This window comes from Canis lupus, chromosome X (genome assembly GCF_011100685.1).
Source record: "Canis lupus familiaris isolate Mischka breed German Shepherd chromosome X, alternate assembly UU_Cfam_GSD_1.0, whole genome shotgun sequence".
NCBI lineage: Eukaryota > Metazoa > Chordata > Mammalia > Carnivora > Canidae > Canis > Canis lupus.
The window spans coordinates 84,110,284-84,136,414 of NC_049260.1; the positions used below are offsets into that span (position 1 = coordinate 84,110,284).

Below are 26,131 nucleotides of genomic sequence, written 5' to 3' on the forward strand. Positions count from 1 at the left end.
CTGAGCATCTCCAGAATGAGCCTCCATGACAATAGTATAGTTAGAAGTGACTCATGTACAGCTTTTCTTTTTATGAGAAAAATCAATCTGGGTGATGCTACCATGAGCACTAATATTAAATAAGGTTGGGTGAGGGGCTTGTTTAATCTAATTATTCTCAATGAGCCGAGTCCAGTTACCTAAAATAATTAAGAATAACAATGATCACAAAATAGTCCCCTCTGAGAGGGAAAAACATAATTATGCTGCTTATAATGGTTTTAGTCTCATATTGCCTTAGAAAAATGACAGATGATAACACTAAACACAAAAGCGAATTTGGTTTACAACAAATCTAGTCACCCAGAAGAACCCAATCTAGCCAGGGCCTTTGAAAGTAATAAAGTAGGTCTGTCAGCTCTTTCTAAAAGCTCAAAAATCCTAATAGAAAATGAACATTTGTAACATAGAAACAGTCGATCTCAATATCTCTCTCTGATACACACACACACACACACCTCTCATTCACAAAACAAACTCCAAAACAAAACACATCACCTTTTATGTGGTCACCCTGTTCTTGAGAAACGAACAAACCTCCATTGCTAATTTCTCAGAATTAAGTAATGCAACAAAGTGGCATGGTTCAGAATCAAGCTCCAGACACTGCCCACACACCTGCATAATTATTTCACTGCTGAGAGGTCTAAGTCCAACAAAGTAAATGAGAAGAAAAGATAGTCTTTTAAGTTTGATGACAGGCCACATTTCTGTTTTACAAAATAAGAACATCTCTATTATTCACTTATATGTTCCAGAAGAATTACCACCAACTTGAATTTATATAAGGAATCAGACCTATGCTTTGCTGGTCAACATATTGGCCAAAATTTTAAGGAATCTTTGTCTGACATGTTTGTGTTCATCTATGTTAGTTGTGATTCTCTTCCTATAAAAGTATATGCTCTAAATACTAAAAGAAAGGAAATAAGTTTGCCTCAGCTTTCTTACATGTAATGGCCATAAATGCAAATAACTTGGCAAATACTAGACATTGTTCTTCACCTGGGACAAAGAATATTTCTACTTTGAATCTCTGACCACTAATAAATATAGTAATTTGTGGACCTGAACATGTCACCATGGATAACTTCTATAAATAATTCTGAGCTCTCCATCCTGCTTCTTATTTGCTCTAAGCTTTTCTGCTTTTACCCAGAGTCTCCAAGAACAAGGAAGGAATAGTCTATCTCATAGTTCTACATTATAATTCTCACAATCTTTCTGCTATCTACACAGAAATTATGCATTTTTACAATTGGGAGGAAATCAGCCTATTTATAAGGTTTCAGTTCAGTCTAAAAGTTTCAATTAGGAGAACATAAACTTGACTATGACAAGTGTTTTAACTTTAAAACTGTATGTTTATAAATTAACTTAATCTATGATAGACATTTCATTAAAAAGGACCTGGCCAATTTTAGACTTAGGTTTTAGAGATCAAGGGACCATAAACAAACTAGATCATTGTCTTCTATAAAATGGTTAGCTTTTTTTTTTAAAAAAAGGGTCCTCAACCAGATATGTGTATGCCCATATTCATAGCATCATTATTTGTAATAGCCAAAAGGTTGAAGTCACCCAAATGTCCACAGATGAATGGATAAACAAAATGTGCTAGATATACACAATGAGATATTCCTCAGCCTTTTAAAAGAGAAGGATATTCTAACACTTGCTACAACATGGGTGAACCTTGAACTATGCTAAACCAAATAAGACTATAACAAAAGGACAAATACTATACAATTTCACTTATATAAGGTATGTAGAAGAGTTCTATTCAGAGACAGTAAGTAGAATGATAGTTGCCAGGGGCTGGGGCCAGGAACAATAGGGAGTTTAGTGGGTACAGACTTTCAGTTAGGAAAGATGAAAAAGTTTTGGATATGAACGGTAGTGATGGTAGCACATCAATATAAAGAATTATACACTTCCCTTTTATCCCTAAACCTCTATGTTCATTTGATTCCATTTGTAAATTTTGTGGTTTATGGTCTTTTAAGATTGAAGAACAAATTTCAATAATCAGCAATCGTCATGTTTTAAAATAATTGTATTCTTCTCAGAGTCCAGTCCATTATTTATGTGTGGCCAGAGAAAACAATTTCAAAACATACAGAAGGATATTTTTGTAATAAGCATTGTCCCTTTGTACAGTACTAATCCAAGTCAGTTTTCTTCTGACTAGTCTATACGACCCTGTATTATATACTTTTCATAATGCTATCTGTAGATTTTCTGGAATTTAAATAACGTGCCAAAATTTCAATCTTAACTCCTAACTACATTTTGTGAAGAATTATCAATCCATGATTTATACAATTTATAGTAACTCTCTTTGAAGTTCATTATTTTCACAACAAATCTGCAAAACACAATTTCTCAGAAAAACTTACATTGTCTTATCTTGAATGTTGTAATTAAGAGCTTGGACTTTATAGTCAGATGGCCTAGGTTTGAATCCTGGTTCTACCACTTACTAGATGTGTAAGTGGATAAATTACTTAAATTCTGTAAACTGCAGTTTCCTCATTTTTAAAATGTGGCATTAATACCTGAGTTGTAAGTAACATGCATATAAAGCTCCTCTGAAGTTTCAACAAAGTTTTTACTTTGCATGTTTTAATAAATGACAGCTATCAATAATACCATCAACAGCACCTTGTAGAAATGATAAGTGCCTCCTATTTAGCTGAAAGATATTATGCTGCAACTTTTTTAAAGATGACTCCACAGTTTTGACTCTAAGCTGAATCTAGAAAAAAAGAGCAATTGTAATATTGTAAGATGTGTTTTCTTTTGTTCATCTCTTCCAAATAACTACATTCTTATTGCTATATAAGCAAAAGGAATTAAGCCAAACAGAAGCAAAAAGACAAGGGGGATCCCTGGGTGCTCAGCAGTTTAGCTCCTGCCTTCGGCCCAGGGCGTGATCCTGGAGTCGCAGGATCGAGTCCCGCGTTGGGCTCCCTGTATGGAGCCTGCTTCTCCCTCTGCCTGTGTCTCTGCCTCTCTGTCTCTCTCATGAATAAATAAATAAAATCTTAAAAAAAAAGTCAAGGTATGTACATGTGTATACACACACATGAACACACATATCTACTGTGCCATACACCATTTCAGGAAGTTGTATAAAAACATGAGAAGAAAGTTGAAAAATAAACAGGAAGACCATAGATTACAATGAAGGTAACCATATATACAAATGCAGGCAAATTTCCAAGCTGAGCTATTTGAATGTTTCATTCAGAGTCACATTATTGTCAGAAAAATACTAAAATTCTTCTGGTAATACCCCTAGGAGACAGATCCACAAGTCCGGAAAAGTTGAATATTTTCATCCCTTCTTATCAGTGTAGGTAAAGATTTCATCTTTTCTTTAAACAAAACCAAACTCTTACTACAGTCACTACTACTAAGGATTTCTAAAGTATATAACATTTGATACTGGGATTTCTGCCACAATTTCATTAGAAAGTACAAAGGGTTTCTGTACTATCCACTTGGACTTTTCAACTATAAAGAAAAATGGAAATTTTATGACAGACTTATATTTCTAAAAATGTATTCCTTGGGATACTAATGGCCTAAGACAATGAATGGAGTGGGAGGATAAAAGGGTTCTGTGGTCAAAAGAGTTGAATTGGGAAATGCTGCATTCTAGATCTCACTCAGAGACTCACAACACTATTGACGTAAAAGGTTCTGAGAAGTCCTGCAGTGAGCACAGCTGCTTAAATTTGCTTAACCAATGTTCCCCAATTTTATTTGGCTATAGAATCCTTTTTTTCCAAGCAATAACCAAGGAGCCAGTGTTCCTCATAACAACTTATTTTAGGAAATGTGTAATAAATTGCCTTTGATTATATATTAAAAAAGTAATTTTGTATGTACTTGTCCCAAAGAGGTAGTCTCTGGCAGAATTTGCTAAAGTCCCAAAATGAGTCCATGGTATTTCATGTCAGGAAAAAAAAATCTAACTTGCTTAGACTAGCATTTACGCTATCTTTGGCAAGTTCAAGTCATTTCTAGAATTCGTGTTTTGATCTTTTTACTGCCTGTATGTTCTTAATCAAGTCCAAACACTCAATTCTAATGCCTGTGCAAATATAAAAAGTGAGGGTGACCCTCCAAGCCTTTGCTTTTCTTTCCAATTTCACTGTAAGCTAAGAAAACCCTGTAGTTGTGAGCTGTACCTTCAAATATAAGAATACTAAACTCAAAAAAAAGAATACTAAACTCAGTTACCAATATTTTATTAACTGCTACCACAAGCTGCATTTATACAATCCTATAATAAAATAATGAATGTTCTGCAATGTTACTCCAGAAGCAAAGTAGTGACTGGATATTATTTCATTCCCCTAACACCTCCCTAACATCCCTACTAAGTATATAGAACAAAACCCTGTAATTACTACTTTATCTGTTGGAGGTTAAGCAATGTGCCCCAAGTACCAACAGTCAGCAGGGACCAATTTGTTGTTGGACAGATACTTGTGCGTATTACAACTATAGAAATTGTATCAGATAATCACCCTGAAATATGAACAAAAACAGGAAATTCCTTTACTAATAGCTTATTATTTAAGGAATTTTCTTCTTTTGAAATAATTCTGGAACATAATTTGCTAGAAATCTAAACTTGAACCAAAAAAAAAAAAATCAGATGGCATACTCGATAGCTTTTTGTGCGTTTGGAAATTAAAAACAAAGCCTTAACAACTGCAATGAGGCATTCATTACTTTGTCCTTGTGTTAGACGAAACAAAATAAGTAAGCTACAATTAATTCTGGGTAAAGTGTGAATGTGAATGATAACACTGCCAGGCTGTGGCATCCCTTTCTTCCTAGGCTCTCCCCTCCATTGCAGGAGTACATAAAAGTGCAACAATACATGTAAGATGACATCAACAATTCTTACAAAGCCTAACAGAGAAGACACAGTGTTATTAAGGAAATAATACATTGTGGTAAGCCATTGACTTTTGGGCATCCATTTTCAAGTTATACAAAATAAGCTGGCCTTTGAAGGAAGACACTTTAAAACATTTATGGCAAAATACAATGTAATTACAGTATTTTATATTTTGATAAAATGTGGCAATAAAATTTTACCAGGGATAAGGCAAATGTTGAAGAGAAGGAAAAATCTGATGTGAAAGGAGTCAAGAATGTTAACAATTTAGTAAAGCAAAGGAGTTAAAGTATCAGGTTCAAGTTTCATAAGTTTTTTTTCTTTTAACGTAGAAGCAGAGGTAACAAAAATTGGTCTTCACCTGGTAAGTGTGTACTCCCTGAGTCCTGAATGCAAGTTCATGGCAGAAAAAGTACCTATGCATCCACGCAATCTTTTGTCTCGACCAATCTTCCATGTTACAAACAGTGGGCTGTAACGGGAGATAAAAATAAGGTCAATCCATCAATTCAACTCAAGACAGTTATTTATTGAATATTTATCATATGCATGGTTAGGTACCTGAGACATAAAGACTACATGACAGGCCCCCAAGGGGCTGAGTCTAGCCTAATGGGACTGCATTTAACAATAATTATATCTGGAATGTACTGAGTGTATTCTATATGTTAGGCAGCATGATAAATGTTTTAAACAAATTATATTAATCCTCATCAACAACCCTAAGAGCCTGAGTAATTCTATTACAAACATTCCTATTTTACAGATGAGGTAGTCCCACAGTTAATATATAATGAAATAATAACTACAACCTGGACAAAGCCATAACCAGCATGGCCCAACAGCTTGAGTCCTCATTTAAACTTCACGTTATTGATTGATTTGTTAAGTCTAGTTTAGAAAAAAAAAAAACCAACCCCCAAATTTCAACAAATACTGAATATTATGTATTATGAATGGTGCTACAGGAAATACAAGATTGCCTAAAACATCATCAGAGTGCTCTAGGAGCCAGTACAGAAGGCAGGCATGTTCATGATTAACCAACACAGGCAAAAGAAAATAAGTGCTATAAACTATGTCTAAGATGCCATGAATGAAGCCACAGGGATAGAAGAAAATTTCAATTGGGTTTGATTCCCTTCAGCTTGACCTAGAAAAATAAGTAGAGTTTGGAAAGGTAAAGGGCAAGAGCAAACATTAACAAAGTAAGACTCTGAAACCACAAAAATTATTATAATTTTTAGGGAAAAGTATGGCCAACAAATGCAATCTCTCAAGCATCAAATACGATGGCGTCAAGAAAGTTCTGTAGTTTTAAATGAAGTTTAACATAGTAGGTATTTTGGATCCTGTAGCAAACCAGTGACAGCCTCAATTAATGGTTGAGTCTAGAAACAATTCTAGTTAGAAGCAACTTTATATGTCAGTTTGTATGAGATAAATTAATTTACACATTTTAGCACATTGTGTAAAAAAGATAAATACCCTAGAGTTGGGGGTGGTTCATGTTAATGTGAGTATTCACAGTATTATGGGTATAATATAGTACATTTCTGCTTTCTAAAAATTTAAATTTAAATTTTAGGGGGACATACCATATGTTATGTATTTCTAATAATATGCTGTTGAGTTGGAGAATACATTCTGTATTTAAAGTACTCTCTAGTCAGTCCTCAGCAGTTGGGTGAGAAGATCCTGTTCAACTATTTCAATCACCCATCTCAAACATTTAAATAATGCCAAATTCTGACAGGTGGTCACAAAGACAGACAGGTTCCCAAATAAATAATGTGTACAAACCAGGAGCAGTGCTAAGAGTTGCCTTCTTCCAAGAAACAAATGTCCAGATGCATTAAAAAAATGACTAAAGTATGAGGCCAAATGATTGTCAATGTTAGTATTCAAGTGTTGGATGACCTACATTAAAATTATGAAGATAAAAAGCAAAAGGAAAATTTGAGGTTTTCTGCTTCTACATCATATGAACCTAAACACCTTATAACTTGAGACAAGATACTGATGCTCCACTTGGAGCATTTCTCTAATTGCTCTTGACTAAGAATTATTAGGAAGACAAGAATTAGACGTATAACTCGTGTTAATACTACTGTCTTTAATGATGAATTTCACCTCTATTTTTCATTTTGTAATTTGGAAGAGTCAATGTCAGCAACAATTCTGTGGACAGTAAGATGCCACTCTTCTCCCATAACAGCACTGATACAAATCCTATCTCCATAATATGTCTCTTGGCAGATTCAGAACAAAGTGAATCACACTATAACATATATATACTAAAATGTCTTTAAAATACCATGATGGCTTTTTGATGACCTGGAACTAAATAGTGTATTCTCTTCCTCAGTGACTTGAGTAAGAAACCTAAAAGTGTGAGTGAATTAATTTCCCATCAAAACCTCTAGAGATGAAAGTCATTTAAAAGTGCTCTACCTGGGTGCCTGGGTGGCTCCATTGCCTGGGTGGCTCCATCGGTTAAGCATCTGCCTTCAGCTCAGGTCATGATCCCAGGGTCCTGGGAAAGAGCCCTGCATGACACTTCCTGCTCAGCGGGGAGTCTGCCTCTCTCTCTCTCCCTCCCACTGTCCCTCCCCACCACTTGTTCTCTCTCTCTCTCAAATAAATAAAAATTTTTAAAAAGTGCTTTACTTTCAGTTATCTTATTTATCCCACTAAAATATATATGTACATCATTCTTCCATAATCCTGCCTATTCAAGCAAACATTCAAAACGTGTAGGGTAAATAGAAAAAGAATACAAATTAACTACTATATTATGGAATATGTTGGAGGGCATTCAAAACACAGAGTAGGGAAAATGATATACAGTTTCTTATAATGCTTGCTATCACTGATGAAGGGATGATGAATTAGGATTAGAGTGCTAGAGGATAAGCTGCATTTCGCCAGACAGGCTGGGATAAAAGATACCCCATAATAAGCAAGGGCATGGAGATGTAAAAGAACATAGCACTTTCAGAGAACATAAAGTAGTATGATAATCTTGATAACTTGCTGTGGTCTCTTGCAGATTTAACATTCTCTGAATCTTAGGAACTGTTGAACATTTGTTCTCAGGAGCCCTCATAACAGGTAAAGCAGATGCAGAGTTGTCTACACTCTCCCTGTTCCTTACCTGCCCCTGGCAACACACGCTTTGGGGGTTGGTATTGTGGGGAAATATCTGTGTCAAAGATGGGAGAGATTGCTACTTGACAACCTCACTGTGTGTAGAGCAGATGCCTGAAGATGGAAGAGATTAGACTTTTAGGAGACAGAATACAACTATGCCTTCACAATCTGGGGCTCTAATTTCTCATTTACAAATGCTCATCCAGCGTACATTATCAAGAACACATATGTGTTCTGTGTTCGAACAAAACACAAACAGACTCATAGATACAGAGAACAAATGGATGGTTGCTGGGGGGGGGAGGAGGATGAATCAAGTCAGTGAAGGGGATTAAGAGATACAAGGCTATGTTATGACAGCTTAGGGAATGTAGTCCATAATATTGTAACAACTTAGTATGGTGACAGATGGTAACCAGACCTAATTGTGGTAGCCATTTCAGAAATGTATGTAAATACTGAATTACTATGTTATACACCTGAAACTAATACAATATTGTATGTTGATTATTCTTCAACAAAAGAATTTAGAAAAAAATTTTTTAAAGAACACATATATGGAATTGAAAAAAACAAAACACCTACAAGCAACATGTCATGGGGGAAAGAACTTGAGAAAAGAAGCATTTTAAAGTACACTGAAACAGAATAAACATCACTGAGCACAAAAAATTGTATCTGGTGTGTGATAACTACTTTGTACAGGACAATGACTATGGGAACATTCAATATATATGACCTAAAAATAGCAACAATGCACAGAGGAAAGAAATAGGCAATTTCATCCTCAAATGTGTTATTAAAATGTGTATAAGTTCTCAAAAGGACTTATGAGATCTATGTAATCAGAGATAGATCAAAGTAGAAAAAAGGGATTTGAGCCTGTTGAGAGGAGCTGCTTAGTGACAAGGAACTCAGGAAAAGAGTTCGTAGTAAGACAAAGATTGAATGTTTTTGGAAAATGCTTTTACCATATGGTTTGAAGCCACCTACATACACTGAAAAAAAAACTACTACAAGCTATAAAGGGGCTCAAAATGAAATGAAATATTAATGGAAATGTTTATCTGAGAGTAACCAGACATAGCTTTTTAAAGCATTTTCCTACTTGTGAACATTTTGTACCACTACGTTCTAAGAAACCTTTGGAGGAAAGTAAACTCTCCATTTTTCCAAGTCTGTAGACAGGAACAGGAAGTAACCACCTAATCTAGGTGAATCCTCTCTGCCAACTGGCAGCCAATACCATCAGGTCAATAGTACTAGCTCTCAGAGAAACGTAGTTGGAGGGATTCAGCAAAAGTACAGAAAAGCAACTTAAATATGAGCAGAATATTCTCAAGCCCAAGTGGCAATGCCACTGCCTATGCCCCTCTTTTTTTTAGATTTTTATTTATTTATTAGAGAGAGAGTGCACAAGTAGGGAGAGAAGCAGGCAGAGGGAGAAGGAGAGGAGGGCTCCCTGCTGGCTGAGTGGGACTCAATCCCAGGACCCCAGGATCATGACCTGAGCTGAAGGCAGATGTTTAACCCACTGAGCCACCCAGGCGCCCCACTACATCCCTCTTTTGAGACTACTGACGCAGACCAGAACAGATTAGACACATATTTGTGGGAGAGGGGTACAACTATGAAAAAGGCGTATTCACAAAGAATATTTTACCATAAATCCTATCCCCCCTCCATACCACAGCAGAAATAGGTTAAATAGGTTGAATAGGTTAATTTACTCTTCTTTAGAATGAGATTTGTAGCGGGTAATGTTAACAGGATGATATCAATCCCTACCAATATAATGCTAATTACTATAAATGGGTATTCACCAAGGTTATTAATATTACACATATATATGGGAAGAGAGAAGCTACCTAGCATGGTTCTTTTCTTTTGCCATCAAATAATGATGGCTTTTCAATGATGCTCAGGTTCTTCTGCTACTTAACTCAGTTATCCAACTAAATTACACATAACATCCAACTCAATACTGTAATTCCCCAGGATCTAGGAGCTCAGAGAAAAACAGAAATGGTAGCGTATTCTTTCCACCACAAGGTTAAAACATTTCACTTCCTGTTTCAATACAAAGAAGTTACCTACCTCATTTACAAATCACAGAAACTCCACATTCCATTTGTAAAAATGTACTCAATGTGGTTAAATCCTTTATTAGTCTATTTGGGTTACCATAACAAAATACACAGACCAGGTGGCTTAAACAACAAAAATGTATTTTCTCAATTCTGGAGACTGGCAAGGACAAGATCAAGGATCCAGTGGGGTTCTGTTTCTGGTGAGAGCTCTCCCTCTGGCTTGTAAGTGACTGCTTGTAATCACTTGGCCTTTTCTCTGAGCATGCAGAGAGAATGAGCCTGTGTATACAAACTTGCTAGCGGCTTTTCTTACAAAAACACTAATCCTATTGGATCAGGGACCCACCCTTATGACCTCATGTAACCTTAATTATCTCATTATAGGCCCTATCTCCAAATACCATCACAGTGGAGGTTAGAGTTTCAACATATTCATTTTGTGGGGCCATAATTCCATCCATAGCAAACCCCTAGCGAGAGTTTTAGCACATAGTTCATAATTTATATAATTACCTAAGATTGTTAGATGAAGGAAATTTTAGGAGATTATATATTTCCTCTTGATTTTACAGGTAAAAAATGAAAGTGATCCAGGGTGATTTAAGTGGAGAGTCACCTCACTAGCTAGTAATAAAACCTGGCTAGTTCTTCAAATCTTACTACCAATGTCATTTCCCCCCCAATATAGGGAGATAAAAAATTGCAAGTAGCAAAGCTAGATGTCTTCTAAGAACCAGAGAATAGGAAATTCTTAGGAATACATAAATCTTATTCTCCACCTCCAAGGAAGAGAGAGAAAGATTAGCTAAGAAGATACCAGGACACACTGGAAATGGCTGGATCAGCCTAGACACACTAAACCAACCTTGTAAGTATAAGCTTCTATACTATTCCTGTTGGAAGTCCACAGCAAAACCTATTTTATCTTTGATGGCCTCCCAACACCCTTTCTGACTCCCTCTCAACCCTCTTTCTTCACTTTTTTTCCTCTTGTCTAGCCAGACTTCATCAAACTCAAGTGATCTAATAGCTACAAATTTGGTCCAATCAAAATTCCTGCCAAATGAAAATTTCCACTTACCACCCCTTAACAATTATTTAGCTAGGTATTGATCTGTTGAGATATTATGTTAAGGTATTAAGTTAAGGTATTGAGCCTTAACTCTTCCAGGTAATCTGAAATTCAAATTAAGAAACCTTAAAGGGAGAACAATAGGAGGTGGTTAAATGGGGCAGGCACGGGGAGAAGGTAAGGTTCTTTTTTTTTTTTAATTTTTTATTGGAGTTCAATTTGCCAACATTTAGCCTACACCCAGTGCTCACCCACCAAGTGCCCCCCTCAGTGCCCATCACCCAGACACCCCAACCCCCCGCCCACCATCTTATACTTGTCTCATCCAACCAATCCTTTTCTGCAGATAAGGAAAATACACTAAATCGCCATCACAGCCTTATATGACACTCCTCTCCCTCCAACTTTTGTAAATAGCCTGGATCCCATGGGGCTCAGGAAAATAAGGAGATACTATCTTTTTTTAAAAAAAAAGATTTTATTTATTTATTCATGAGAGACACACACAGAGAGAGAGGCAGAGGAAGAAGTAGGCTCCCTGCGGGGAGCCTGATGCAGGACTTGATCCCAGGACCCCAGGATCACGACCTGAGCCAAAGGCAGATGCTCAACCACTGAGCCACTCAGGCACCCCAAGAAGACACTATTCAAACAGACAGCATGGGTTAGTATAGAAGACCACAAATATCTGGAAGTGGGAACCAGGAATTACCAAATTTTCAGTAGTTTTCTTTGCCTGGTGTTCCTAGAAATTCTATCATGCAACATTATATTTGCCCTGCCCCCTGCCACCACCATTTTTAGCACCACCATAATGCTAATTTAACCGGCAAATGCCAAGAAAGATAGCCTAAAGTCTTACAGATGACTGGGAAGGTTGAATGATGTGTATGTGTATGTCTTATAAGTCAAGTGTAATAACCACCAACATATAACCAGCAAAATCACAAGCATACTTTAAGGGATTAGCTTGGATTTAGCCAAATTTTGAACTGAAAAAACCATTTCCTCCTTTTAGCAAGACCAAATCAATGGTTTTCAGTAAACTTTAAAAAATTCAGTCTCAGACTTGATACACTGAGATAGCCTAATTTTTATAGTCTTATTTTATTTCTTACAGCCCCGAATTAGATGAGAAAGCCTGCCTGTATTGGAAAAAAATACTATATTTAGACATATTTTCTAGTCTTAGCTTAGACTACAGTGAGTATTAAATTTAATATATGGTAGCATCTTAGGATAAAGCTCATAAAATAAGCTTTAAATGACAAAATGCCATAGATTTCCACAATTAAATAATTTATATTTGGAATTCCTGTTCTGAAACAATTTGTTCAAAGATCTTTAAGGGCTGGGACTCAGCCTTTACTATAAAAAGAATTAATTATTTTAATATAAGAGAGACCAGGCAAAAAAAAAAAAAAAACATTCTACTGAAGTCTTAGGTATTCAATAAGCACAACTGAGAGAGCTAGATTCAGAGCTTTTAGAATGCTTTGATTGAGCTGGTCAACTTTTATTTTTTTAATGCCCTTTAAAACTTTTATGGAACTGTGTTTGGTACCAAACGTCTTGTTCCACTTGATGATTCATATGCTGGATGGTTAGGGAATACTTAACACTTCAAACAATGAAGACAACTAAAAGTTTTTCTTTTTTCACATGTATCTTACCTCCCCACTAATGATCTATCTTCTCCACCATCTTGTCTTATCCTCAGAACCCACTCAGTGACCAGAAAGAGTAGACAGGAAATAAATAAGCTGAATGATTTAAACACTAATATAAAGAGAGCTATAAAGTTATCTAGCTTCTTCATTCTAGATTTCCATCTTTCTTGCTTCCCATTCCAAGGAGCTCCAATGTAATGAGCCAGGTTCATAAGACCTACAATAAATTTGTGATGTGGTCGTTTATGAAGTTTTCTGGGTTTAGAAAGGTAACTGTTTTGATTTTAAGGTCCTTGAATTGGATTACTTGCTCCTTTGAGAGAAAGGAGCTGGATACTCTCAGCTTTGTAGCAGGAATTCCCCAAACCCTTTGCATTTTAGGGGTTATAAGGAAAGGCAGGATCTAAGGACAAATCAGTCAACTGAGACCATGTTTTTATAACAGGGCTGCTTATGTTGCCTTTATCTTCCCCCACTCCCCCTCCCTTTTACCTTTCAAAAAACAGTTCAACCTCTTAAGAACCGCTATTTTGAAATGCCCCAAGAGATTCAGGGTTTTTTTTCTAACAGAACTGAATCCTCACCTTCAAAGTGTTTTTTAAAAATCACCTTTCTACTTCCCATTAAAGTATAACTTATATACTATAAAAGTACCCATTTTAAGTGTAAAATTCAATGAATTTTGGCAAACGTATACATACATGTAACCTAAAATGCAATCAAGTTATAGAACATTTCCATCACCCCAAAAAAGTTCCCTTGTGCCCCTTGGCAATATAAAGTCCCTCTCCATACTTCTGGACCCTGGCAAACACTAACTTGTTTTTAGTCTCGATAATTGTGTCTTTTCCAGAATTTCATATAAATGGAATCATCCAATATGCAGTCTTTTTTGTCTGGCTTCTTTCACTTAGCGTAATGCTTTTGATATTCATTCATGTGTTTTGTTCTTTTAATTGCTGAGTGGTATTCCACTGAACGGGATATACTAAAATTTGTTTCTTTACTCACTCATGTATGGATCTGAGTTGCTTACAGTTTGGGGCTATTATATATAAAGCTTCTATGATAATATTTACATTCAAGTTTTTAATGGGAATATAAGTTTTCATTCCTCTTAGAGAACCACCTACAAAGAGAATTGCTGAGCTAGGAGTAGGTGTATGTTTACCTTTAGGAGAAACTGCCAAACTATTTTCCAGTTGGCTGTAACAATTTCCAATAGCTGTACTGACTACATTCCTACCAGTATTGTATGAGTGTGCCAGTTGCTCCACATCCTCATCAACATTTGATTTTTTTTTAATTCAAGTTAATGTGTAGGGATATCTCACTGTGGTTTTAATTTGCAGTTCTCTGATAACTAAGGATATTGAGTAACTCTTCAGGTGCTTATTATTCATGCACATATTTTCTTTTGGGAAGTGCTTGTTCAACTCATTTACTCATTTTTAAATTGGATTGTTTGTCTTCTTTCTACAGGAATTGGAGGTTTTTAAAAAGTATGTTCTGGATGCCAAGCTTTATCACAAATGTACATTGCAAATATATTTTCCTAGTCTGTGGCTTGCCTTTTAATTTTCTTAATGTTATCTTTTGAAGAGCACATGTTTTTAATTTTGAGGAAGTTTAATTTTATGAATTTTTGTTTTCTGGTTCATGTTTCATGTCGGATAGAGGAATCTTTATCCAAAGGTCATGGAAATTTTTTCTTATTGTCTTCTAGAAGTTTTGTATTTTTAGCTTTTACATTTAGGTTTATGATCCATTATGAGTAATTCTTTGTGTATACCGTTAGGTTCATTTTTAAAATTTGTTAATATTTGGTGGTGGACTTTTGTGTGTATGAACATAAGGAATACTGATCTATGGTTTTCTTTTCTTGTAATATATTGTCAATTTTTGATATCATGGTGATGCCAACCTCATAGAATGAGTTGGGAAGAATCCTATCCTCCTCTATTTTCTAAAAGTTTGATTTGATTTGTTCCTTAAATATTTGGTAGAATTCACAATGAAGTCACTAGAGCTTAGATTTTAATTATGGGATGATTTTTAATTATGAATTCAATTTATTTGATATAAGACTATTCAGATTTTCTAGTTCATTTTGAGTCAATGTTGGTCATTTGTGTCTTTTGAGGAACTCTTCCATTTCATCTAAGTTGTGGAATTTATCGGCCTAGACTTATTCACAATATTCTTTTGTCCTTTTCATGTCTGCAGGATCTATAGTGATGTCTATTGCACCCTTCCTAATATTAGTAAATTGTGCTAACTTGTAGCTTTTTTATCTGTATCAGTCTAATAAGTTTATCAATTTTATTGATCTTTTCAAAGAGCTGGCTATGGTTTCATTGATTTTTCTCTATTGTTAGTTTTCTCTGTTATTGATTTCTACTCATAATATTTTCTTCCTCTTACTTGTGGTTGAATTTGCTCTTCATTTTCTTGCTTAAGGTGGGGTGTTAGATAATTCATTTTAGATCTTCTTTAATTTAAAGCTATAAATTTCCCACTAAGCCCTGTATAAACTACATCCTACAAATTTTAATATGTTGTATTTTCTATTATCATTCAGCTGAATTTTTTTAAATAGGCTCCACACCCAGCATTAAGCCCAATTTAGGGCTTGAACTCACAACCCTGAGATCAAGACCTGAGCTGAGATCAAGAGTTGGATACTTAATCATCTGAGCCACTGAGATGCCCCAGTTCAAAATATTTTCTAATTTCTTCTTTGACCCATGGTTTATTTAGGGTGTACTGTGTCATTTCCTAATATTTGAGAATTTCTGAGATATCTTTTGTTATTCATTTCTCATTTAATTCCATTTTGTTCAGAAAATATACTTTGTATTATTTCCCTTCTTCTGAATATACTGAGGCTTGTTTTATGGCCCAGAATATGGTCTATTTTAGTGAATTTGAAAAGAAAACATATTCTGGTAGTGTTAGGTCCAGTGTTTCATAAATGTCAATTAGGTACAGTTGGTTAGGTATAGTAGTGTTGGTTAGATTTTCTATATCCTCGCTGATTTTTTTTTTTTTGGTCTACTTACACTATTAATTACTGAGTTAAAAGTGTCGAAATATCCATCTCTAATTGTAGATTTGTCTCTATCCTTTCCATTGTATCTGGTCTTTTTTTTTTCATGTTTTTTGAGGCTTTGTTAGAAGACACACATTTAGTATTGTTGTGTTCTTGATGAACTGACCACTTTACCATGATGAAATGTCCCTCCTTATCCCTGGTAATACTGTTTGTCTTGAAGTATAATCTGTCACATATTGACAAAGTCACTCTAGCTTTTTGATTAGTGTTTACATGACATATCTTTTTCCATTTGTTCATTTTTAACCTACCTAGTTCTTTAAAGTTAGTTTCTTATACATAGTACGTAGTTGAGTCTTACATTTTTATGTAGCCTCTTAATTGTATTTAGACTACTTATATTTAATGTAACTTTGATATGGTTGTGTTTAAGTCTATCACCTTTATATTTTATATTTGTTTTTACATTTCCTATCATTTCCTTGCTCTTCTTTTTCTGTCTTGTTCTGGATTAAATGAGTGTATTTTAGTATCCATTTTAATTGCCCTTATTAGCTTACTAGTTATGCCTTTCTTGGTGGTTATTCTACATTGTATATGATGCATCTCTAGCTTACTACAGTCTACATTCAAATAATATTACATCACTATACATATAACATAAGGGCCTTAGCATACTTCCATTTCATTCCTTCCATCCCTTGGGGCTATTGTCATATTTTCAGATCTATATACCTTATAAATTCTACAACAGATTATTAATTTTGCTTTAAACAATCACTTAGCTTTTAAAGAAATTTTAAAATGAGGAAAAAGTCTTGTATATTTACCCACACTTACCGCACTTATCTGGCACTCTTCATTACTTTGTAGAGATCCAAATTTCCATCTGGAATCATTTTCCTGCAGCCTGAAGAACTTCCCTTAATATTTCTTGTAGTTCAGGTCTGCTGGTGACAACTCTTTCAGTTTTTGTTTGTCTGAAAAAAATATATTTCACCTTCATTTCTTTTCGCTTTAATTTTGTATAGATATTTTCATTGGAGATAGGATTTCAGGTTGACAGTGCTTTTTTTTCTTTCAGCACTTTAAAGATGTCATTCCGCTGTCTTCTTGCTTGCATTATCCCTGATGAGATGTATATAATTTCTTATCTTTGCTCTTCTGTATGTATTGTGTTCTTTTTTTCCCTCTAGTTTCTTTTCAAATGCTCCCTCTACCAATGGTTTTCAGCAATTTGATTATAACAGCCTTAGTTTGGTTTCCTTTGTGGTTATTCCACTTAGAGGTCACTGAGCTTCTTGGATCTATGGGTGTATAGTTTTCATCATAACTGAAAATTTTTAGCTATTATTTCTTCAACTGTTTTTTATATCTATCCCTCTCCTTTCCTTCTTCACTTTTTTCCATTCTCCATTTTTAGATGGGATAATTTCAATTATTAGATCTTCAAATTCATTGATCTTTTTCTTCTGGAGTCTAATCTAATCTGCTATTAATTTCATCCAGTGACTTTCTCATTTCATGTACTATACCTTTCAGCTTTAGAAGTTCTATTTGGTTCTTGATAGGTCTTCAATTTCTTTCCTCATTATATTCATGCTTTTCTTTCAATTGTTCCACATAGTTTCATAGCTGTTTTAAATTCCTTGTCTGCTAATTCTGTAACTGTCATTTCTGCTTCTATTTCTATTGACTGACTTCCTCCTGATGATGGGTCACATTTTAGTGCTTCTTGGACTATCTAGTAATTTTTTGCATATCAGACATTATAACCATTCTATTTTTGAGTGTTTTGATTTCACTGCCTTCCTTTGAAGAGTGAAGTTTTTTTGTCATGCATCTAAATTATTAGTGGATAATTATTTTTCAAAGCTTGGATTGAAGTTTTGCTAGTTTGGGTTCAGAGTATCCTCTACTTTAGGGCTAACAGTAGCCCTATTAATAAGATATGATCCTTCTGGCATCTCTATTTAATACTTTGTGTGCTCAATGAGGTGTCTCATCTCTTGCTGTGGCAACTCAAATGTCTCTCAGTCCTGTATGAGCTCCAGTAAATTTTCAACTTTCTAGCTTATTTTTGCCCAGCCCTATGGTGTTTCTCTCAACACATGCACAGATTCATACTTAGCCAAAGATAAAAGGGAAAAGGGGACATTTATGCAGATTTCTGAAGCTATTTCTGAGTGGCCCCCCCACTCCCAATACTCTGCTCTACAAATTCCTTCCACCTAGACCTCCCTGAGTTCCTAGCTCTGTCTCACCAATTCAACAAAACTGCAGGCTCTGCTTGGGTTCCCTCTTACAAGGCTATGGTCCAGAAATTGCTCATAGGCAAAAAGCCAGATTGACTGGAGGGCTCACTTCATTTGGTCCCTTTTTTCTCAAGGATCACAGGTCCCCTCTGAAAGCAGTTGCTTAAAATCTTTTGCCCAGCTCCTAGCTATTTACAAGGTAGGTGAGGCAGAAGGGAACAAGTCTTATACCAGTTACAACTTCTTGGACTGAAGTGGAAGTCCCAAAGCCTTTTAAAATGGAGTCAGTCACTCTAAGGGTCAAACTCTGTGGTAGGTATGTATTAAATGTGAAAAAAGCCTACCACAAATAGAAGACCATGGCAAACAAGAAAATGGATCAGGAAGACAGAAAGTAAAAGGGACAGATCTCTTCTGCTTTGACAGATGGTGAACTCAGAAGAATATGAAGTGACTCAACCAATTTCAGGGGCAATGCACTACTCAGAACCAAAAGGTTAGAGATGTCAATCTTAAAAAATATCAACTCAAGAACTCTAAAATCCAAAGTAATGAAATAAAAAAAATCAAAGCAGTCAGGTTGAAACTGAACTCGACAAAAGTGTCCGTTACAAGTCACACTGATATGACCTTCTTTAAGTCAAGGTCAAAAATAGCCCATCCTCTTATTCTCCCTCCATACAAGTTAAAATGAAAAAAAAAAGCCCATAAATACAATTTAAACAACCTTACTTACAACACCTAAAAAAATCTTGAAGAATTTATTCATAATCATGAATAATGTCTGATATATATATATGTATTTTGTTACTGCTACTTTTATAGGGCTATTTTTTCAGCTATGATGATTTAAACAATCTGATGGCACAGCTATTTACCTCACTGCTGTACTAGCTAACACTAACAGTCTTAAAGGTACAAATCTTGCGATCACAGCCATGTCTATAGTAGGGCAGCTGCCTAAGAACAAGCTCCATATTAAGGAAACCAAATATGCAAAGGTTTTTTTTTTATTATGGAACAAGCAGAAAAACAATGTGATATATACCATTAAATTATCCTATCAAAAATTATTTTTAAAAATCTCCCACTAACAAGGGCACCTGGGTGGCTCAGTTGGTTAAGCGTCTGCCTTCGGCTCAGGTCATGATCTTGGGGTCCTGGGACTGAGCCCTACGTGGGGCTCCCTGCTCAGTGGGGAATCTGCCTCTCCCTCCCCCTCTCTCCCACCCCTGCCCCTGCCTCACTCTGGCTCTCTCTCTGGCTGTCTCTCTGGCTCTTTCTCTGGCTCTCTCTCTCTCAAATAATCTTTAAAAAAATTTTTAAAATTCAAAAATTTCCCACTAACACATCAGGCAACATCATGATGATTCAATGTTTAGAAAGTAAGCACAGAACAACAGAAATTTCCACAGAAATTTTGCCTAGCAATAAGCAAGCCAGTGCAGAACCTCTGAGAGAAAAAGCAAAATCCATGAATGACACTGCCTGAGAAACCAAGGTAAGAAGGTAATGAAATGAGAAGGATAATTGCTTACCTTCTTGTTTTACGCTTCTCTTTAGGTAGTCCTATATAGCTGCCTACTTCAAAGCCTATAACTTTGTAAACAAATGAAACGTGCTAAACAAAGGGACCAAACTCCCTGGGAAGATAAGAAAGAGCACAGAAATCCTACCAACAATGGGGGATCCCTGGGTGGCGCAGCAGTTTAGTGCCTGCCTTTGGCCCAGGGCGCGATCGTCCCCAGGATCGAGTCCCACGTCGGGCTCCCGGTACATGGAGCCTGCTTCTCCCTCTGCCTGTGTCTCTGCCTCTCCCTCTCTCTGTGACTATCATAAATAAATAAAAATTAAAAAAAAGAAATCCTACCAACAAGCACCAGTACAACGACTACCTCTTTATATTCAAATACTCTGGTTTAAAAAGACTCCAGCTAAACTGCTAAGTACTTGCAAGACTACGAATTAGCCAAAGGTGTACCCGGTCTGGAAATGATGGGGACCTACTCAGCTTCATCACATCAATACAAGAAAGATATGCCTCCTGAGCTCCTGAACATGCTCATCTCTGAAAGCTAATTTTGTCCCCCTCAAGCCTAACTCATCCTCTCCTTTAAAACCAGCAAAATACCCCAAGCCTTTGCTTTGCAGATAGACACCACAGCCAAAAATTTTTTTATTTTAAACCCAAGCTGTCTCTCTACCTCCAGATCTGAAATGCACCTATGGGAACTCACACTCAATTAATCCAGTGTTTCTATAGAGCTGGAGAACCAAAGACCAGGGAAAATGTAACTTCTCATTGGACTTACCTCTCCCAGCCCTTCTTGATATTAAACTCTAACCAAATTTCCAGTTAAAGATGCAGATCTCGGGACTATAGATGTCTCTGTTGAATACTCCTAGACTGATGAAAAATCTTGCTATTTAAAAAGAGTCCTTCAGTGACCAGCTCAATGCTTTCAAACTTGCCCTGCGTCTTTCCTCATTCTGCCAATGTAAACATACCACAGAAGCACCTCTTCTTCAAAGAAATGAAACTGAGCCACAGCAGCATTACTGCAATCAGCTATAAGAACAGTGAATCAATTATATCCAAGTTGTTTTCTATAGGAACACATTTCTCATTTTGTAGTGTATGACAGCAAAATTGCCAAATGACTGTTTTACTTATAATAAAATGGTTCTCATATAGACTACAAAATTACATAATATATGTGTCTAGCCCAATGCACGATTCCCTAATAGGCAGCTCTCTTTTCACACCAAATCGGAGAAGATCAATTAACTGCATTGAATTAGAGAAGTCTGGATTATAGAGTTTACAATGAAACAAATGCAGTTTTATCACTTCAGGCTACACTCATACTTACCTGCCCATCCCACCTTCTTCTCTACTAAAGTGGTACTTTCATAAATAAGGTAAATAATTCAACAGATGAAAATAACTGTTAATGAATACATCAACGATCTGTATGTAAATGGGAGTTCTTTTAAACCTGAACAAAGCCAACCTTCATTCCATCCAGCCCAGATGAATGATCATTAATTCCTAATATGAAAAAGGAAAATATGACTGGAAGCCAAATCAATAAGGTTTCTATTACTGAAAATATGGGAGCTTTTAAAAATAATTTCAAAGCAAAACAGGAAAACTAACTCAGAATAAGACAGATTCAAATTTTTAAATTACAACTATAAAAAGGAATAAGTCAGGGCACCTGGGTAGCTCAGTGGTTGAGCATCTGTCTTCGGCTCAGGTGGTGATCCCAGAGTCCTAGGATCCAGTCCCTCATCAGGCTCCCCGCAGGGAGCCTGCGTCTCCCTTTGCCTATGTCTGCCTCTCTCTGTGCGTCTCTCATGAATAAATGAATAAAATCTTTAAAAAAATTAAAAAGGAATGAGTCAGATAAAAAGGAGCATCTAACAAATGGTCATGACAGCATGTATATACATATATATGCATATACACGTGACTAAAAATGCCTTTTACCAAACATTTAGTAAGTGGCAGGCCTTTCTCAAGTGTTTACATGTAATAACTCTTTTAAATCCCTACCACAACTCAATGAGGTAGATCCTATTATTACCCTCCATCTTACAGATAAACTGGGGATCAGAGGAGGCAATTAACTTGTCAGTGGTTACACAGCTACTACTAAGTGGTAGGGTTTGTATTTGGAGCGAGGCATTATGGTATGGCCCCAGAGTCACCTCTGTTTATCACAATCTACGAATGTGTGTGTGTGTTTTGTTTGATATAAACCACCCAAAAAACAGTATTCCAATGGGGAGCTGAATTATTGGCTTTAAAGACTTAACAACAGGAAATTAGAACAAACATAAATAAAATTCTGGACACTGTGTATATCGTAAAAATTAAAATAAACAGAAGGTTAAAAGCCTAAAACACCAGAAAGAACTGCCGTAAAGACAAAAATCTGTAGAAAATTATGTTGTAATAATATAAATGGACTAGGTACTAATAAAAAGCATCCCATTGAAAGAAAGGATCAAAACACTTATATAACATTTTTTATTTATTATAAATGTATTGCATATTCACTGTAAAAACATTTTGGAAAATACAGAAAAGTAGAAAGAATAAAAGTCACACATAATCTCACAACCAAAGAAAATGAAAATTTACATTTCCTGACAGTCATTTTCTGTGGAAATATGTTCCCATAATGTCATACTGTATGTTTTCGTAGTTTGTTTTTCAACTGAATTGCATCAACATTTTCTTACATGGTTAAGATTCTTCAAAAATATTTTACTGGCTCCATGATATTTCATCATATGGGTTTACCATAATTTAGGCAATCATTTCCTTCTTGTTAAAACTGGGGAGAACATCTCTGTGCATTACAGTTTATCCAGATCTCAGATTTATTTTCTAAGGATAGAGTTTTTTTAGAAACATAATTACCAGATCAAAGTACATGAACATTGTTTAAAGCTCTTGATGCATGTTACCAAATTGCTTTCCAGAAAGACAGTGCCACTTAAAAAAATGGACTTCATTGAGTTAAAACTTCAAGAATATTTATTTACAACCAGCATTTATGAATCATTTTAATTGGTGGCAGCTGCTTTAAATGTTCTCATTGTTAAACCAGTAAAACTCCACAATGGAAACACGCTGTCTTAATTTAAGGTCAAATGGCAGTTATAGTTTAAAAATTAAACTCAAGTATATTTACCTCATGGTAAGAATGGCTTCCTTCCAACTTGCAGAATCTCTATTTTTCAAAACTTTTAGAAGACGTATGTCAAAAAACAACAAAAAAACCCAAAAAACAAAAGTCCTTATTCTACGGTCTTAACGCCATAAAACAAGAAGCATCTGAAGAGGCTACTTTTTTTTATACCATGTTTTGTTAAACAGAGAAAAGTTGAATAGATATTTAAAAATCCATCTATTATTAAAAAAAATCCATCTATTTTCATTGTTCCTCATATAAAACACTATAAGGCAAGAGATTACGTTTAAAAATAAAAGATAAACTCAACTCTAAAAGTATTTGTTGGGAGATTGTTTCTCCAGCAGTGTTCTATACCTAACAGCCTTCTGCTACAAGCCTTCTGTCCTTAAGTGTTTGGCCATGTCCTTATACTCCAACTCTGTCAGGATTACTCACAACCATATAAAAAAGCAAGGTCTTAGTCCAAAGTATGAAAAATAGAAACTGCTAAGGGGTGTCAGAGCAATGTTCCTTTCAGAGGCCATTTTCCTAATAACTGACTTTTTCAGACAGTCTACCAGGAGTCACCGGTAACTACCACAATCTTTTGGTTTGAGCAAAAAATTTAAAGTGCTTTATTTTTCTCCACAGTGCATATCACTACCTATTTGTTTACTGTCTAACTACTAGATTCCAAGCTCCAGGTGGACAGTCTGTCTTTAGCATGGCTGTTTACCTAGCCCCTGGCACGTAGTAAGGGCTAAATATACATTTGTTGAATGAAATAATTTAAAAGATCTAATGAGGATCACACTAAAAGGGACTGTTGTTGTGGGTCTAGGCCCAACAAATACTGTGTTTAAAGGTGTAGTGGGCATCTAATTGTGGCACACAGAATTTATATCAAAGGCATGGAGCGCATGGGTCACTCAGTCTGTTGAGCGACCAACCGACTCTTGGTTTTGGTTAAGGTCATGATCTCAGGGTCCTGAGATTGAGGCCTGTGAGGATGAATGGTTCCACACTCAGTGGGGAGTCTGCCTGAGATTCTCTTTCCCTCTCCCACTGCCCCTCCCCTCCTCCCCTTGCCTCACATGCGTGCACACTCTTTCTCTCTCAACAAATAAAAATCTTTTAAAAAAGAATTTATAGGGCAGCCCGGGTGGCTCAGCAGTTTAGCGCCGCCTTCAGCCCAGGGCCTGATCCTGGAGTCCTGGATCGAGTCCCACATCAGGCTCCCTGCATGGAGCCTGCTTCTCCCTCTGCCTGTGTCTCTGCGCCTCTCTCTCTCTGTGTCTCTCATGAATAAATAAATAAAATCTTTAAAAAAAAGAATTTATATCAAAGGCATAAACAGCTCTCTCGGCCCTCTAGGTAGAGCTTTAAACTCATACTTTATAGAGATATCTCTTAGGGAGATAAATGTCTCAGGGTTATAATCAAGGGGAACTTAAGAGATGTTTTGTTTAAAAAATAAAATAAAAATAAATTTTAAAAAGAGATGTTTTGTTTTAAAGATTTATTTATTTTAGAGAGAGTGGGAGGGGAGGGGAGGAGAGGGGGCCAGAGGAAGAGGGAGAGTGAGAGAGAGAATCCCAAGCTGACTGCCCACTGGGCACAGAGCCTGCAGGGCTCCATCTCACAACCCTGAGATCATGACCTGAGCCAAAACCAAGTCATTCAACAGATTGAGCCACCGAGGTCCCCCCAGAGAGGTTTTGTTCTTAGAATTCTAGTGCTTGGATAACCAGAACCTCAGAATTCAAATCAATGTGGTATAATAGGATAAAAGTACTGGGGTAAGGCGGGAACAGGACAGAAACAGGCTTGAGGCACTACTCCACTATTCATTAGTCTAGAGACCATGAAGGAGTCCTCTAATTCCCTTCAGCTTCAGACATGAATGCGCAAGATGGGGAGGAGTGCACCATCTGCTCAATGGACTACCACAGGAATCCAAGGATACTAGCCATTTGAAAGGTCCTGAAACCACCAAGTATTATAATGCTGTATCAATAAAGGTAAAATTCTTGTTATCATTTTTGGCCAATGAGACTTCTATTAAGTAGCTCCTCAGGAACCATTAAATTCCTTCCTTGGATATCTAGGAGAAGGAGGGATTCTTGAGTATTATAATTTAGTGTTATAATTTGTTATAGGATGTATTATAATTTCACAGGTGGCTCTTGAATGGATTCTCTATCTGGAGAAATGTAAGATTCTGGTACTGACAGGTGCACCAGAGAGACTGTGCCTTGCTCAATTGGTGGTTCAGGACTGGAAGAACATTAAAGAGGAAAGTGAGAGTCAACATTCAGTGAGAGCATACTATTAGTCAAATATGATTAGGTGCTTTCACATGCATTTTAATCTTCACAACTATACAATTTTATTTTTAAGACCTTATTTATTTCACAGAGAAAGAGGGAGAGTGAGAGAAAATAAGCAGGGGGAGCAAAAGAGGCAGGGGGAGAAGCAGGTCCCCACTGAGCAGGGAGCCTGACGTGGGGCTCGATTCCAGGACTCCGGGATCATGACCTGAGCCAAAGGCAGATGCTCAACCAACTGACCCACCCAGACACCCCACCACAACACAATTTTAAAAAGGCATTTACAGATGAGAAAACGAGCTGAGAGGTTGATTTACTTCAGCCTACGACACTGTTACAATGGGGCAGAAGTGACATTATCACTCAGGGCTATCTGACTTCAAAGCCATAGAAAAGGTTTATCGTCTTCAGATAAAAGGGAGCTTCTGTACCATTTCTTTTTTGTTATTTCAATCATTATTGCGATTGATATATGGGCTAACAAAAAAATGCTAGTCCACTCTATACCATCAGCAACCAGATAAGCAGTAAGAAAATTCTGAATATACAGGGAAAGGGTGATTCTCAATCTGGGGAAAAGTAGTTAAATCTGGCCCCCAGGTGCAGGTGAGTAGAAGAGCCATCATAACCCACTAAGCATGTATTGGATGACTGTTTAAAAGATTTCTTACCTCAGGATATCCTCAGCAACCAGAAAAGTCAATTTCCAGTATTCCCCATATGATAAACCACCTCAGGTTCAGGGATTTATAGACAGGTGCCTAAGGAAGTCTGTTATCTCCAAGAAGTATACCTAGGCTGAAAGACATGCTCTGCCCGAAAATACCCAGAGAAATACCTGGTAAAAGTCCCTTTACT

At 36.3% G+C, this 26,131-nt stretch overlaps 1 protein-coding gene across 2 annotated transcripts in view; it reads right to left on the reverse strand.

Annotated features, from left to right (window-relative positions):
* The window catches only part of AMMECR1 (AMMECR nuclear protein 1), a 232,220-nt gene that overhangs the window by 57,947 nt on the left and 148,142 nt on the right, over positions 1-26,131 (reverse strand). For both annotated transcript variants that reach the window (XM_038588072.1, XM_038588071.1), the window contains one exon: positions 5,322-5,432. In XM_038588072.1, coding sequence (XP_038444000.1) covers positions 5,322-5,432 — 111 coding nt within the window. The remainder of the gene's footprint in view (positions 1-5,321; positions 5,433-26,131) is intronic.